This window comes from Zeus faber (assembly GCF_960531495.2).
Source record: "Zeus faber genome assembly, chromosome: 20".
NCBI lineage: Eukaryota > Metazoa > Chordata > Actinopteri > Zeiformes > Zeidae > Zeus > Zeus faber.
Window position 1 is genome coordinate 15,549,765 of NC_137207.1, and position 17,822 is coordinate 15,567,586.

A 17,822-nucleotide genomic window follows, 5' to 3' on the forward strand; every position below is an offset into this window, starting at 1 on the left:
ATATAGTTTATATATACACTGTTCTTTTATTTTAATCTTATTTCATTTATATTATTCTATTCACTAACTGCATTACATATAAAGAATCATTTAGTTTCAGTTAGTTGCTAGGTAGGAATTAGGTTAGCTATTATGTTGTGTTTAGTAACATGTGCATAATCACCAGTTGCGTTGCAAAAACACTTCACTGCATATATGTATGAACGTATGTATATGTATGTCACGAATAAACCTCTTGAATCTTGAATCTTGTTATAAGTCCTGAGATATAGCTCATATATGCACTGTTCTAAGTACTGAGATATAATTTAAATATACACTGTTATAAGTACTGAGATATTGTTTATATATACATTGTTATAAGTACTGAGATGTAGTTTATATCTACACTGTCATATGTACTGAGATATAGTTTATATATACACTGTCATAAGTCCTGAGATAATCTTTATATTTGTTTATATATAATTGTTTATTATTATTATTATTATTATTATTATTATTGTTATTATTATTATTATTATTATTAATAATAATTAATTTAATAATAATTTAATCATTTACCATATACTATGGAATTATAGGCGTCAAATTTTGAATTTATCCGCATATATTGTGGTATATGCCATTAACCACAATTATGATGGAGCTAATACATTTTCCATACAGTACCGGCCATTTAATCTATTTCCTTCTGTGGCCCGTCATCAAAAAAATGACCGTCGCCATGAAAAACATAAAACGTCACATTACCCCCCCCCCCGAACGCACACCGAGTGCATCCGTTCCACGTGCACGCGCCTGAGTAGATGGAGTGCCCCAGTTCCGAGCCTCTTGTCTGTGACTGCAGAGGAGAAGAAGAACAGAGCTGCGGGGGAGCAGGGGAAGGAGGGAATAAAAGGCTTAACTAACGGCATCATCTCCTATCTGTCGCCCCCCTTCCTCCGCTGCTCCAGCTGACAGTCCAACAGTCAGCTCTCGCTCTCTCTCTCTCTCGCTCTCTCTCACACTTTTTGATCCCGCTCTCCCCGTATCCTCCTTAATTTGGTTTTACCCCCCTTCCACCCCCAACTCTTTTCTTCCTCCTCCTCCCTCCTCCTCCGCCTCGCACTCCCAATTCCTCCCTCGGTAATAAGCGTGGAGTGTGTTCCTCCGTTCCTCCAATCAGGACCCGCGATAGCCCCTGCACCATCCCTGTACCCTGTCAACCGTCTACGGGAGGGAGGTAGAAAAGAAGAATAAACCCCAAAATAGAGAGCTCTGTCGTTCTCCTCCACGTCTCCTCCTCCAACTCATCGGCCTCAGCCAACCTCGCTGCATCTCCTCCGCCGACCCCCCTCCCTCAGCTTCGGCCACCCCTTGTCCTTCCTCGCCGCTCTCCTCTCCGTTCTTCTCCTCCTGCTCCTCCTCTCCTCGACCTCCATCCCTACCCTCGCTCCTCTCTCCGCGGCTCCCCTGTCCCGTAATGGAGTCGCTCCATAATTCATCAACCTTTTTTATCCTTCCGCTCAGGTTCCCGCTGCTCCTACGCCCTTCCCGGCGCCGAGCTCCATCGGGAGCTTCCACCGCAGCTGCATATGGACGATAACTTAGACACAACGCTGGAAAGCGCTCGGGAGGCGATGGCGCGACGTGGCTGGGTTGCAGGGACTTCGGTAACTGCTACGGCATATTGTATACATATAGTTTTGCAACAACATATGGAAAAATATCTGGCAGAAGAGAGAAGCGGCAGCGTTATGCAATAGATGAGCCGCTGAACGCTGTAGGCAATGGGTGTCTTGAGTAACATGGTTCCTCGTAAGGGCTGCAGAACTCGACAGAAGACCCAGTTATAAAATCTTTACACTTAATACCGACCGAACGGTGACGTAAAGGCGACCGCGGCTTTTTTTCCAGCGAACCGAAAGATTTGCTCCGTGCATCGCGTTTGTGGTTGCGTTTTATTGCGTTTCTCAACCCACACGAGTGGGGGTTCAGAAAGAAAGAAAGAAGAAGAGAGAAAAGGAGGAGAATGAATGCATGTGCTGAGGGGGTGGAGCAGAGGCAGCGGAGCTAAACGAAGGGAGCGGGGCGGAGGAGGAGGGGGGGGGGGCAGGAGGTGTCGTTTGATAGAGATGGAGGGATGGAGCGGGGGGGGGGGGTGGAAGGGAGGAGAAAAAAGGAGGGCGTTGCGGGGCAGGACTGGGGGGGCGAGCGGGCTCCACGGCAAGTGTTGTGCTTGAGTGTCAGGGGGATTAGCGTGGTGTGTGTGTGTGTGTGTGTGTGTGTGTGTGTGTGTGTGTGTGTGTGTGTGTGTGTGTGTAACCCCCTCCCCCGGACCCCCCCCCTGCCGCCGCATTCTTTGCCGAGCGTGGCAGAACAATACAGCCCCCCCCCCCGCTCACTTAACTAGAGATGGAGGAGACAGAAAGAGGGAGAGAGCGATGGAGAGAGGCGGTGTGATGGGAGGAGGAGAGGGAGAGAGGAGAGGAGAAGAGAAGAGACGAGAGGAGATGAGAAGAGACGAGCTGTGCAGATGAGAGAGGTTGAAATTGAGTTCTGCCCAAAAATAAACCTGCACAACAGTGTTCCCATTCCTCCTCCTGCATTCGGAGGCTGCAGCGTCCTGCTCAGACCGCTCGCGTCAGGAGCGGAAGTCCGTTTATTCTGTTTATTGTCACATTCCAACTCGACACGTTATAGGACGCTGCCTTCAATGGCACGTCGGAGTTATAGACAGACAGACAGACAGAGACAGACAGACAGACAGACAGACAGACAGACAGACAGACAGACAGACAGACAGACAGACAGACAGACAGACAGACAGACAGACAGACAGACAGACAGATAGATAGATAGATAGATAGATAGATAGATAGATAGATAGATAGATAGATAGATAGATAGATAGATAGATAGACAGATCGACAGACAGATAGATAGATAGATAGATAGATAGATAGATAGATAGATAGATAGATAGATAGATAGATAGATAGATAGATAGATAGATAGATAGATAGATAGATAGATAGATAGATAGATAGATAGACAGACAGACAGACAGATGGATCAAAAAATAAAGGTGAAAAAATTCCCCCATTTAACTTCAAATCCACATGGACGTTCGTGCGTCTCTGTATGTCAATGCACATGTGCTCCCCTTCCCCGATGACGAGTGAAGCACAGCGTAGAGGTCATCTCTTCCCCTCCAAACACCGACACGCCCAATCCGGCATCTGCAGTCGCGGGCGGTAGCGATTACTCATTCAAACTTAGCGGCCAAGACCCTCACGCGCACCGGCGGCGTTTTTTGAGGGGAGGGAAAATCTACTGCCGCCAAAGACGACTGCCAAAAAACCGGCGAACATACTTCGCTAGCTGCGGGAGTGTTGTTCTGTTACTGCCAGTCTGCACGCCCACGCGCGGCGACTTACAAGCGCTCACGTCCATGCGAGGTTCCGGTGTTAAATTTCGGGAGACGAGGGCGGCATCGGGGCGCTGTTGCCTCCTCCAGGGCGTCTCCTTACCTGGGATAGTCCGTCCTCGCTCCCCCCCCCCCCGTGAGCCTGGCCCAGGAAAAGTTGAATCAGAAGACGTCTCACACCACCTGCTTTAAGTGCTGTCTTGGCTACAGAATTCAACACTTTGGTCTGGGCAGTGCCAAAATGCCAATTTTCCCTCCTGAGGAAGGTTGGGGCTACCATGATCGTAAAATTCTAGTTGTAGAGTAATTGTCGTACAAACGAGTGCATATAAATAATGTTCATATTATACCACTAATAGTTGTGTAGTAACACACATCGGCGTCCACGTAATTTGCCAACTGATGAAAATGTTGTGTTTATTGCGACATTTCTACTTTTGGCTCATAATTGTCACAAAATTCGGATAGAAACATACAGTGTGATTGGAGAATCTACCGACGTCACAAAATGATCGCAATCAGCTCAAATAACAACATAAGTCCCCAGCGGGTGGCTTATACACTGAATCCTTATGTGCGTAACTTTTAATAAAGGCATTTCAACATTATAGGTATCGTCGAGACTGCGATCCTCTTTTTCCAAAGAGCAGCGCAGGGTTTTTTCCTTCTGCCTTTCACCCTCCAAGAACTACCTTTCTTCCTGCCTTGCCTCTTCTGCCAGTTTTGTCGGTCTCCTGGTCCGGTCTGACACCCCCAAACCAGTCCGAGGGCCAGCCACCGCAGTAACCCAGTCAGTGTGGGACCAGCCGGACTACGACAGGGCTATAACGGGAAAAACTAAAAAAAGACTTACTAACACAGCTTAGCTACTGCGGGGGAGCCCTGATATCATAGATCATACGTAGACGTCTGGTTTAGCTTTGTTCAGTCCACACGCACCTCACGGTCCAGTGGCAGCCGGTGTTTACATCGGTCCGCCTGTTTCTTTTCAACCATCCTAATGCGTTTTGGGGCTTCCTGTAACCTATTAGACGCATCGGCCTCAAAAGCACTTACGCCTTGGAAATAAGTGGAAAGCCTTTAAGCCGCGCCGTCGCATTTGGAATACCTGAAGCGGTGGCCTCCGCCGACGTGTTTCGGTGACGGGAGGAAATGGCACGACGCGGCAACGAGAGGCCGAGGAAAACAAACACGTGTGCGCGACGGATGCGTAGACATTGAACGAGAGACGCAAATAAGAGAGGCGCTGATCGGCGCTGATACCGATGTTGATCGGAGCACATCGAAAGGCCGTCCATTTGGAGTCTGATGCGGCGCCGGGAGTGTTCTACCCTGTCAGTCTAAAAGGGAGGTCCTGCCGAGGGAGTGAGGGTGAGGCGGACGGGCGGAGAGGAAGCAAAAAGGAAAGGGAGAGCGGGAGAGAGAGAGCGAGAGGAAGAGGAAGAGGGGGGGGGTGGGGGCGAGGGTGGGAGGGATGGACATTTCGCGAAGTGATACTCGGACTTGGCCCGGGGCGGACATTGTTATGGATTTGCTGTGAGCGGTGCCAGGATCGCTGATATCCCCCGTCCTCGATGTCAAACTACAAACACCTGCTAAAACCGCCGATGTCACCCCGCACTCGCTCCCGTCGCCTAGGGAACCGGAAGGCTCGAACCCCCCCCCCCCCCCCCCAACTTTATGCCATCTCCCAAACATTCCACATGGTGCCCTGGCCTTCACACTAATGATGTCACCAGGTGGTTAGTCCCGGTGTGGTGAAAGACACACACACACACACACACACACACACACACACACACACACACACACACACACACACACACACACACACACACACACACACACACACACACACACACACACACACACACACACAGGCTAAAAGTCTAACTGCATATGTCAAGACAAATGTTTGCGTTTGGCCAAATGAAGTGGTCCTTTTGGTGAAAAGAATTGATTTGGTGTCAATGGGGCTCGCAGGTCAGTACTGATCCCGTCACGAGTGATTTATGCGTGTGCGGGAGATCTTAACATTGCCCTTGCACAATGACAAACACACACTGACACACTCACTCACACACACACACACACACACACACACACACACACACACACACACCACACACACAGAGGCACGAAGACGTACGGCTGCACAGACTTGTCACCAGTTAACCCAATAAGTTAGTTAAATAATTAAATCAAGCCAAAAATGCATGATGTCTACTTCTCTGTACATGATGTTCCAGATTTCCACCCGGGTGTTTTTTCCCCCTGGAGTAACAGTTTTGCACCGACGGCTGTTTGATAGATTAGAGCCTTGCTCAAGGGTATTTTTTTTTAAGTGGATGTTCCAGGTAGAGGGAGACGGAGGATCTTGGCACAGTCACAAATAGATATATAACAATTTGTTCATGGATTTACTGGCACGCACGCACGCACGCACGCACGCACGCACGCACGCACACACACACACACACACACACACACACACACACACACACACACACACACACACACACACACACACACACACACACACACACACACACACTATGTATGAAGCCAGCTGCCAACCTTCAACCGAAGATGGGCAAAGCTAATCACATAAATGGAATCCGCCTTAATTGAAACAAAACAAAGGCAACTTGGTCGTGAGAGGGATGGAAAGAGGGCGGAGCGAGAGAGAGAGAGAGAGAGAGAGAGAGAGAGAGAGAGAGAGAGAGAGAGAGAGAGAGAGAGAGAGAGAGAGAGAGAGAGAGAGAGAGAGAGAGAGAGAGAGAGAGAGAGAGAGTTTTGAGGTTTTTTTCGACGTTTTAGATGCCGGAAGAAGGGAAAAACTGGTCACAGTGAAGAAAATGACTGAAGTTAAAAATGGACAGTCCTTCATTAAATACAGACACACACACGATACACACACACACCCACCCACCCACCCACCCACACACACACACACACACACACACACACACACACATACACACACACACACACACACACACACACACACAGTAAAACTTCAAGTGATGAAAAGGCTATTCTGCTTGTTCTTTCATTTCTTGGTTTTCGTAGTCTTCCCTCCCTCCACCTCCATCATCCCTCATCCAACTTCCACTGTCTTTCTACACTTTCTACACCCTTCTTCCATCAATCATCCAAACCCCCATCCACATACCTCCGAAATATTCCAAATGGGACCCCCCTCCCCCACACACACACACACACCACCAGCTGATGTAAATATATTTAAATTGTGTGTGTGATTATGTGTGTGTGTGTGTGTGTGTGTGTGTGTGTGTGTGTGTGTGTGTGTGTGTGTGTGTGTGTGTGTGTGTGTGTGAAGGGGCTGAATCAGGACAAAAGAAAATCTCCCAGACTCAGCTATCAGACACGTCCCAGCCTCTCTCTCTCTCTCTATCTCTCTCTCATTATGTTTGTTCCACTTCCTTTCCTTCCTCTCTTTCTTCTATTATTTCTTCTGAAACACACACACACACACACCTGTCTTGTTACCGCACTAAACACCTAATTCTCGCTCTCTCTCTCTCTCACTCTCTACTTCCAAGGCTTTCCATCCCAGTTCCTTCCCTCTCCTCTTCCCACCCTCTACCTTTTTCTTCAGCTCCCGCGAGCGCTTCCTCGCCTTCTTCTTCTTCTCCTTCTCGTCCTCCACCGCATTCAGGTTCTCGTCCGCCTTCTTCTTCAGCTGCGAGGCGGCGTGCGCCATGCTGCCGCCGTCCAATTAATCCACACAGGTGGCCAACAGCGGGGAGACGCGCGCGGGTGGGACGGGCGAAGGATGGATGGGGCTTTTGAAATTCCCCTCTTAGCCGGGATTCCCTGTTTTCTCTCCTCTAGCCGTCTCTCTCCTTCTGTCTTTCTTTTCCAAAATGCGGGGGTGTGGGGGGGGGGGGACCCTCACACAGGTGTGTGGAAGAGAGGATTTTGCTCCCCTCTTCCTCCTCCGCCGTCTTCCTCCTCTCCCGTGGAAGACCTACGTCCGTCTTGTTGCCACCCAAACACTTGCAGATGGTGGGACGGCGCAGAGGGAGGGAAAGATGACTGAAAAAAAATCCTCTCTCGTTAGTGGCAAAAGCCAAGTGCAAAATAACTGTAAAATATGGCAAATATAAAAATAATTCTTTAGTTTGACCGGAAAGAGAGGAAAAAAAAACCCCTTTTGATTGTTCCAGGAACATATATATCATGTGTACATAAGACAGCTCCGCTCCATGAAGTTGGCTTATGGCGCTCCAGGGTCGCCGATGCTTCAGAGGGGGCTCAAGCAGCAGCCTCTAGCCCAGCAGAGCGCTCCATCCTCTGGGTAAACAGTCTGGTCCTGCCGCCTGCTCGACTGATTCCTCCAGCCCGCCGCCCGCACCTGAGCACCAAGCCATCCTACCGCCTGTCACACACACTCACACACACACACACACACACACGCGTGCGCGCGTCTGCGCACACATGCGGTTACATACATCCAGGAGGGAAATGGCAGCAGCAAGAAGGTGGGGAGAGGGAGAGGGAGAGGGAGAGGGAGAGAGTGAGAGTGAGAGTGAGAGAGGAGGGAGGGAGGGAGGAAGAATGGGGGCTATGGAGGAGAGGTGGAGAGAATGGGAAGGAGGGGACTCAAGTAGAACAAATGAGTGAGAGACACTGGGTGAGAGAGGGGAAGGTAAAGAGAGAGAGAGAGAGAGAGAGAGAGAGAGTGACACAGACACACAAAGAGACCAAAGAGAGAGGCTGAGAGCTGCAACCAGGGGATTCATGGATACCTCTGCCCGCCACCAGCTGGCACACACACACACACACACACACACACACACACACACACACACACACACACACACACACACACACACACACACACACACACACACACACACACACACACACACACACACTCTATTCTCCTCCATATTTCTAGTGTTTGAGGTGAGAAGCCTCATTCCTCTTTCACGCAACATCTCTCTCCCTCGCTGTATCTTCATCCTCATCACCGTTTCTAAAAGCACCCATCCCCTTTCAGTCTCTCCCCGTAAATCCCACCGTCACCCCCACCCCCCTTTTCCAACGCCCGAATAGTCCTTTTTCCAAACCCCCATATTCCGTCAATAACTAGACACCAAGCGTGACTTCACAGTCGGGATTCACGAGGAGCCATTTCTGCGTCATCGTTCGCCGTCGCCCACATCTGCGTTGGAGAGGCTTAGCCACACTGTCGCCATGTTGTTGCCACAATAGACAACGCTAGATTTGTGCCCTTTGTGCCAGTGGCATCTATGGCATCCAAAAGATGCCATCCGATAAGAAAATTCAATTCCAACTGAAATGGTTAATCTGATATTCCGCTTCAATTCCAGTGGTTATTGCGATATTCCAATTCAATTCCCCAAAAAATAGTGACTCCGATCCTTATTTAGAATTTAAAATCGGAAAACGAAAAGATGAAACAATTTTGAATTACGATAATTTGGAACAGAATCGAATATTATTAATTCATATGGTCCCTCGAAAAAGAAAATTGGGTGGTTTTTCTATCTCTGAGTTCTACACAACTGGTCAAACACAAGGAATCCAATATCCAGAAATCCAAAATTCAATAATCAGGTGATTCAAGAAGCAAACCAGAAGGAGTCTTTATTTTTGGGGGGGTATTTGGCTCTAGATAGCCGGTACGCAACAGGTCTAGTGCATGACGCAACAATGGCATCTTGAGCATGAGCGTTTGCAAATATCAGGGCTCATCGAGGAGGGACATGTGTCTGAGCTGTCAGTCGCCCGCACCACGCATGCGGCTCCAACCAATCGTAAAATACTGATCATCAAACCAAGTTAGTTGCTTAGTAACCTTAAACTCTGAAGTATTATATTTAAGTGACGGTTGTCAATTTATTTTCGGGGGTATATGCAATAACATTTTATTGTCACATATCAACTTGTTTGGAACTGTTTTTAGAAAACACCAGACAGAAACAGTAACAAATTAGGATGAGGTGTTTTAAAAATAAATATTTCCAACTTTTTTGCAGGATAACAAAAAAAACACTTTTTTTTTTACGGGCCACAAACGCAGGATTGTAAAAAAATGTAATTGCAATAACAATAAAAAAAAAAAACAAGGGTTTTCCTATAAACGCTTTTTCGAGTGAGTAAGCGCTTTGATATCCATCTTTGAAAATGAACGACAATAAAACGGGTCCTGAAATCCGTTTTCCATTTCAGAATAAGAAATCAAATGGATGGAAGGTACACGGACTGTTGTTGCAATATTCCAATTCAATTTCAATTCCAAAGGTCATTCCGATACTCCAATTCAACTCCAATTACAAAGGTTATTCTGATATTCCAGTTAAATTACAATAGTGCCGCATTCCAATCCAATTCTCAAATGGTTATTCCAGTATTCAAATTCAATTCCAATCACAAATATTATTCTGATATTCCAATTCAATTTCAATTACAAAGGTTCTTCCAATATTCCAATTCATTTCCAATTCAAATGGTTATTCTGACATTCCAATTCAATTCAAATTCTAATGGTTATTGCAATATTCCAATTAAATTCAAATAGTTATTCAGATATTCCAATTCCAATTCCAAATGCCATTCTGATTTTCCAATTCAATTCAAATTCCAAAATGTTTTCCCGATATCCAAAGTCAATTGCAATTCCAAAGGTTATTCTGATATTCCAATTCAATTACAATTCAAATGGTTATTGCGATATTTCTATGTATTTCTATGTACGTCTCACTGAGCGGAAGGTTTTGCATACACCCTAATGGAGAAGTAACACAGCTATTCGTAAGAACCCGAGATGTTCAACGTTAACGTTTCAATATTAAGGCCTTGAGTAGAGTATAATGAAGTGTGGATAAATGAATACACGAATGTGTTTGCTGTACAGTACTGCATATATGATATTCAGGCTCTTTTAATACATGTTAAGTTTAGAAATGAAGGGAAAAAACGACCAATGACCAAAGCACGTCTGCACTGCCTGAGAATTAGTCGAACTAACTTTTTCCACTCTTTACCGCTTGTTTCCTCATTAGAAGGGAAAAGTCTGTATGAGACCAAATTCAGTAAAGGCGACCAGACGGAAAAGAAAACAAGTAATACCAAAACAATAACAAGCATGTGACTATGCAGAAGCTGTAACTGATGCAAGAATATAAAGCCTGAGAGAATAATAACCAAAAATATATTTGTTGATATTAAACTTTTACATTTTGAGAAATAAATACAATTTAGGAGAGGAGGAAGGTGTTTGCGCTTTTTTTTTTTTTGTTTCGTCATCGTTTTACAGGATTCTGAATGGGTTTTAAGTGTGCCATAGCACCACTTCCAACCTAAAGGCATTCGTTACTCAAAATTCAGCTGTGCATTTATTAATAAATAATTCAGAAATAAATAAAAAATTCATAACTGGCAACATTTGCAGAGGGAAAATGTATGCATGTATTTTTTGTTTTTGTTTACATTTTACTATGTGTTGTTACAGATTTGTTAACACTTTCCGTATAAAAGATTAAAAAAAAAAAATGTTTGGTCACAGATGGCATCTTTAACTCAAAAATATAGATATGAAAATGTATGTTTTTTGAGTGCAAAGGTATTTCCACGATTCGAGGTTCTCGCCGGTGATATGAAGTCACAGCATCGCAACACTCACATCATTTATTAATATGTTTTTCCTCTTTTGCTGGCGTGTACCCTGCGCATATGTCTGATAGGGTGTGTGTGTGTGTGTGTGTGTGTGTGCGTCTGAGCTCAAGTCAGCAGACTGCAGTCTCTGAATATTAACGAACGGAGAGGAAAGGGGGAGTAGGGGGTGTCCTCAGCCCACGGTAAGGTCATGTGACAGCAACCGGGGGGCTGTGATTGGCTCCCCCGGATGCGAGGGCGCAATAATTGGTTATTCGGGGGTAAAAAAAAACAAAAAAAAAAAAGCAAGTCTTCCCGGACATGGCAATAGCAAAGCGGTGAGAAGAGGCAGAGAAAGGAGGAGATTTATCTCCCTGCCCATCTACTCCTGGCTGGGGATGGAGGGCGTTTTAGTGGCTGTCGCTGCGGGGGGAGGACAGCGTCACTTATCCCTTGTGTTTCTGGACGGCTCAAGGAGTTGCCTCCAGCTGCCCGCGGGTGCTCTTCCCTCGCACAGCTCGATGACACTGCCACGGACCTTCTGTGGCAGTGTTTTTCCACCGCTGCGCAATTCATTTTTGGCAAACTCCACCTGACCGCAAATCAGCTCTCGCGTTGCGAGATCAAAATCGCAGTACCGCACTAATTCATGGAATTCACCAGTACCGGCCAGAAAACCAACTCTGGGTCCATCAGAATAGGTTTCACCCTGAAAGCGAGACCTTATTCGGATTGATGAAAGGTTTGAATCTTTTTATTTTTATTTTTTTTTTGGAGATTCGGTTCCGGACGAGTCACTCCGTAAAATGAGTCGTTCGATTTCCCCGACTCTTCGTTCGTTTGATTGGGTTGGTTTTATGCAGGACTTCCAGGTGAACGATGAATGCGAGTGCATTGCTTTGTGAATCGGAGACGCGCCCCCCCCCTCGCGCGCCCGACTCACGAGTCATTTAAATGATTTGTTCGCCGCGAACAAATCGTTTGCGAGTCGTGTATCACTATGGTGGGCCATAATAGGCACAGCTCCACGTGTTTCTGACCTGGGGTTCACCGAATACGGCGCGGTGTGGGATTGTTCTATCGGACCCTACCTTGCCAGAGACCATAATACAACACTGCATATGAATATGTTTACATCGGCCGACGTTGAGACCGTAACCTCATGCGTCACCTTATCTCATTTATTGGCTTGGATCATTGTATTAACTTGACGCCAGAACTGTGCAGGACCTATAGTTAACTTAAAGACACAACGACAGAATAAAATCCCTATTTACCTTCAGTTAGTATCACCTGAGAGGCTAATGAAGACAAAACAGGAGAGAGAGAGAGAGAGAGAGGACAGATAGGATTTAATAAACTAATCCCTCATTATTTCCATCTGTTACAGGAGCTTAGGAATTAGATGTACCAGCGCTTTAAGACCCCCTCCTTGTCCCAAGTCTGGTATTAACTCAGGGTGAATTCCAGTGGAAGACCTTAAAAAGAAAGGGAGGTGGAGGAGGTGAAGGGAGGATGAGAGAGAGGGCTGAGGGGAGGAGGAAGGGAGGCTCTGATTGGTGAGAAGCTGGGGGACATTTGGTTTGGGCTCTCTCTCTCTCTCTCTCTCTCTCTCTCTCTCTCTCTCTCACACACACAGTATGTCTGCTTGAAACGAGACCAAAAACAGACTGAGAGACAAAAAATGTGGGTAGAAGCTGTAAAAGGTGGATCGATTTATATATATTTTATATATATTTGGATATGTAATGTTTTTTTTCTTTAATAATATTTCACAAAATAAAATGACCTTTTGTTATCGTTATATATAGTTTACATACATTATTTAATTATACATTAATTTAAGAATCAACATTAATCAAATTAATCAAGTAGTTTTATAGAGTATTTCAATATAATATTAAAAAAATACATATTTTTTTTATTATTATTATGTATTATTATATTTCTTAATATAAAGTGGAGGTATATTGTTTAATATATTGCAATTATATAATTAATTTTATATCTGATTTATACTCATTTTAAATATACTACTGACATAAATTGAAAAATAAGGCTACCAGGTCAACATATTAGATCTCCATGTATAGCAATGTGTTTCTGCAGCATCATTCTTCCCTTCTTTCCTTTCCTTGTCCATTTATTTCATCAAACTCCTTCTTTCTAATAATTCTCGTTTCCCTTCCGTCCCTTTATGACAGCCTCGCTAACCTGCAGTCATCAAATCTTTTTACGCTCCAGTGTCCCACAGCAGTCTGCGGCCCCTTCCCCTCCAGCCGCAGTGCATCGCCCGCAATACACACAGCCACAGGACGCCGCAGCTAATTAAAAAACCAGCAAGTGGGTCAGTGGGCCTCGTGACAGAGCAGCGTTATATGCGAGGATGAACCTCACATCAGATATCTTAAAATGCGGAGATCGGATTCATAATCATCTATTTATTTCAATCTAGCCTCATAACGGTCAGCAAATCAACAGTCAGCAACAACTCAGATCTATGTCTCCCCTTGAGTTATATTGCTCTAATCTGTGTGTATGCAGATTACACACACACACACACACACACAAAGATGTGTTTATCTGTTTATAGAGCAGGTTTATAGTCTCCTGGAAGGACTGAAGTACTGCAAAACTATTCCAAGGAAATGGCAGCTCAAGTGCTTATGACTATCCAAAATATACACCGATACACCGCTCGGTGTGGAACACGACACTTTGAGGGTATCGACCGCATTGCTTTGGCCGATTCGGTCAGGTCTAATTACGACACCTAATTCAGTGAGCCAAATATAAAACGAAAGGTTTATACAATACAAGAGTACGAGTTATGTCATCTGATTTTTTTTTGTCATCTTTTCATATTTAAACAGATGTTTTTTCTGGTGTAAAAACAATGAAGGTATTGTCAGACTAGTTATTGGAGTAAAGGTACTATCAGGGTACGGGTATCGCAAAGTTTTACACCGAAATCATACTGACTATGCACAAATTCAAACACAGACACGACATGCAAACCTATTTTGAGAAAAAAAAAAAAAACACAGTTTCACCTATGGCTTGGAATGACTAAATTCTATAAAAAACAAAACAAAAAAAACAAAACCTTGGTTTCATCTTCATGCACGTACACACACGCACACGCACACGCACACGCACAGAGTCATAAAGCCAACAAGCTAATAATGGTTCTGTTGTTCTTTCCTCTCTCCCCCTAATGGATCAGGTAGGGAGCGATAAAAGCATCAATATGGGATGTCTGTTGGAGGTGAAAGAAACAGACAAAAACGTCAAAGATAAAGACCGGCTCTGGGAGACAGGGCGATCGAGACAAAGAGAAAGACAAACAGAACAAGTTGGGGGGGTGTGTGTGTGTGTGTGTGTGTGTGTGTGTGTGTGTGTGTGTGTGTGTGTGTGTGTGTGTGTGTGCGCATGTGATGACGGGCAAAATAAAATAATTGAGGGAGATATTTCCCCACGGTTCCAAATCGCTTACAGCCGTTCAAGACCTACTGTATGTTGTGGTAGCTGGCTCCCTCTAGTGGTGGCTTTAAACAGATGCAGATCATGTCAGGCTCGATAGACAGACAGACAGACAGACAGATAGACAGACAGATAGATACTAATAATAAACAACAAATAATACAATATTATATAAAAGTTAAAAGTGGCAATATCCGGGGGAAAAAGTAAAATATACAATCAACCCCACAGTCGACTGTACACAATCAAATCAAATAATTTATACAGAAACCTGAATATTTTTAAGCAGTATATACCTGAGGAGTTAAAGTAGTAAAACAGAACAATGGCAATCGACGTAAAAAAAAAAATAATAATAATAAAAATGAACAGTTAACACACACCTCCGTATACATTCATTCATAGAAACGATGGTGGAGAACGAGGGACAACAACAACAACAACAACAGACCAAACACATGCGTCCACAAAGTGGCTTCCACAGATAGATCGTTGTTGTTGTAGCGACTAGGTCTGGCCATGAGGGGGCAGTGACACACCATGCGCAACGCCTTGTCAGTTGCGCGGCTTCCTGATGACGGGAGGGGGCGAGCTTCCTTTTGCCCGTAGTAGCGATGAGGGCATGAAACTGACCTTTCTCACTTTCTGCTCCAACATGCCTCCTAATTTCCCTCTTGCCCTCGCCGCTTCTCTCTCTCGGTCGCTCTCTCCCGCTCCACACACTGCAGTTTTTGGGGTGTGTGTGTGTGTGTTTGATTTGCCATAAATGTTTGTGCAATCAAATCAGCATATTTTAACATAAAAAATGTAGACGTTTCCATTTTTCCAATGAAATTCAAACACATTTATCTTCTTAAATCAACAGCCCATTTCGAGAAGGCTTCTCTCTGACCATAGAATAAACACACACACACACACACACACACACACACACACTGATTGATTTGATTTGATTTTATATACTTCATTAATCCCTAAGTGTGCGATAAAATTGAGGTACACATTTCATTTGTACCTCCATTGCACCTTAATTATCATTTTAATATGAATCTTCTATGTCGCCATTACATGATATACAATCTTCACAGACTTACAGTGTCTGTGAATCATTTTTTCTCTCTCTCTCTCTCTCTCTCTTCCCCCCCCCTCGCTGCATCAGGGGTGATTGGCACATTGATGAACCAAGAGAGAAAGATGATTCCAAGGCACTCCGGCGTCACTACTTTCAAAGCCTACAGCACATATAAATATACTAATGCCATAAGGTACGTACGCCCTTATCTGTCCAAGCCCAGCATAGTTTCATTGTCAAATCTTGACAGCAAACATTGCGTTAAAACCAAGCCCACACAGTCTGAAACAAACCAGAATAAAGTATGACAAATGACATTACAGCGGCATGGCAATAAAATATATAATTTAGAGAGTATGATGATGAGCATTCATATTTTTTTTATGGGTAAATAAAACTTTGTTGGCTATGTGTGTCTATACGGTATATGGCTCAAATTGAATTCAAACACATCACGTAACACTGAAGCCAGCCTCATACCAAATGCGTATCCGCATCCGACAGTCCCAGCAGTTCCCAGCTTTTTTCCAACACGTGGCCCACTTAAAAATCTCAAAAGTGCTCGCGGCCCGCATCCGACCAGAAGAAATACAGGAGCCCAACAGTGCGTTCTCAGAGGCCGTATATTTTAACAATCATTTGCGTTCTCGTACGTACAGTGCCGTAGTGGTAAAACAACTCTGTTGGACAGATCAGGATTTGCGTCCTTGGTGCCCATACACGACGTGTCGATGACTTTCCTCTTGTCCTGATACTCCTTGAGTTTATCATGTACTGTTGGTGTTTTGCCTCGAGGTGACGGCGCAGTTGACCTGGCTTCAGAGCCTCGTTTGATAAAATCTCGGAACGCACCACGCACAGCGGTAACGGTTCGTCTTCCGTGCCTGTCCAAAATAATGCCACTGATAAATATTCAGCGCTATACTTTCTCCGAACCTTTCTTTTTTTGTTTGACAGGTGGGACTGTCCCGCCAGGACTTCGCTTGTGGTTGATGTACCAATGGCTTCTTTCCTTTTCAGTGTGCCTGTTGCTAGCCAACCATACATTTGGATTATCACCGCAAGTTCAAAAATGTACAGGTGCACGTCGATCGTGGTCCGGCTTGGACGCAGTACGCCGTAACACAGGTTCTTATCTATGTGTGAAGTAATTAATCTTTTTTTTTTTTTTAATTTCTATAAAATCTATGTGTTTTGCCCATGATTTGGCGGCCCACTTGCAATACCCCATAGATTGGGAATCACTGCTCTAGAGAGTCTCGTCCGACTCTCCAAAACAATAAACGCTCATCCTTAATGTTTTCTCCCTTCTATCAAACCGACTCTCTCCTTCTGAGTAAAGACAAGATCTTTTGGCAGGGCTGCAGTGGATCGAAGCGTTTCCAGCGTATTCCAATTTGTACACTTGATGATCTTGAGATAAATGTCAAAAAATGTACTCAGTTGGAATTCTGCGTCTTTAACAGAAAACAAGCGTCCTAAAAGTATGCATGTTGTCTCTAACTCACTTTCTGCTGTGAGGCACGTTGTAGGGGGAAAGCCTAACATTGTAAAGCCTCCGCAAGCTTACTGTATACAGTATGTAATGAAATCAAATTAGATCAACGTGGAGGATGTGGGAGACAGACGGGTATCGGCCCGGAATTGGAATGTAAATAGGAATCGGAATATAAACAGGAATACAATGTAAATAGAAAAAAATAAAATGGTAAAATGCAATAAATTACCTGAAAGAATTGGAGATATACAGTAAAGCTAAGGATTCATTTCAGGATAGAAGATAGGGAATGCCCTATAAACAATAAAAAATAAACCAAAATATAAACCAAAGATGAACAATTTAAGTTTGAATTGGCTATTACAATGAATTACCGAGAGACAATGTGTGTTAACAAAAAAAAACAGAAAACGAGTCCAGAAATGAACAAAAAACAAGAATAAATGGAAATATACACAAACCTAGAGTTACCTAGACGACAGCAAACATAGATCATTTTTTGGACAAGGTGTCACTGCGAATCGCCTGTCCATCAGAAACATCATAGGGATCAATCAATCAGCAAGACTGTTATCAATGTGGGCGCTGAGGACCACCGATGGGTTTGTGATATCGCCATGGAGACCGATGGGAGAGACTTCAACGCTCCAAATCATTATGCAACAATTACCCACCCAGGCACAGTTGTTGTTTTTGGCTCAATTTGT

General features: G+C 44.5%; 1 protein-coding gene across 1 annotated transcript in view; it reads right to left on the reverse strand.

The window, feature by feature from the left end:
• LOC307245759 (uncharacterized protein) overlaps positions 1–7,139 on the reverse strand; it is a gene marked incomplete at its 5' end in the record, with an annotated part of 98,621 nt that extends 91,482 nt beyond the window's left edge. Inside the window, one exon of the mRNA XM_080021425.1 lies at positions 7,023–7,139. Within this exon, the coding sequence (XP_079877551.1) occupies positions 7,023–7,139 (117 nt within the window). The remainder of the gene's footprint in view (positions 1–7,022) is intronic.
• Between the last annotated feature and the right edge of the window lie 10,683 nt (positions 7,140–17,822).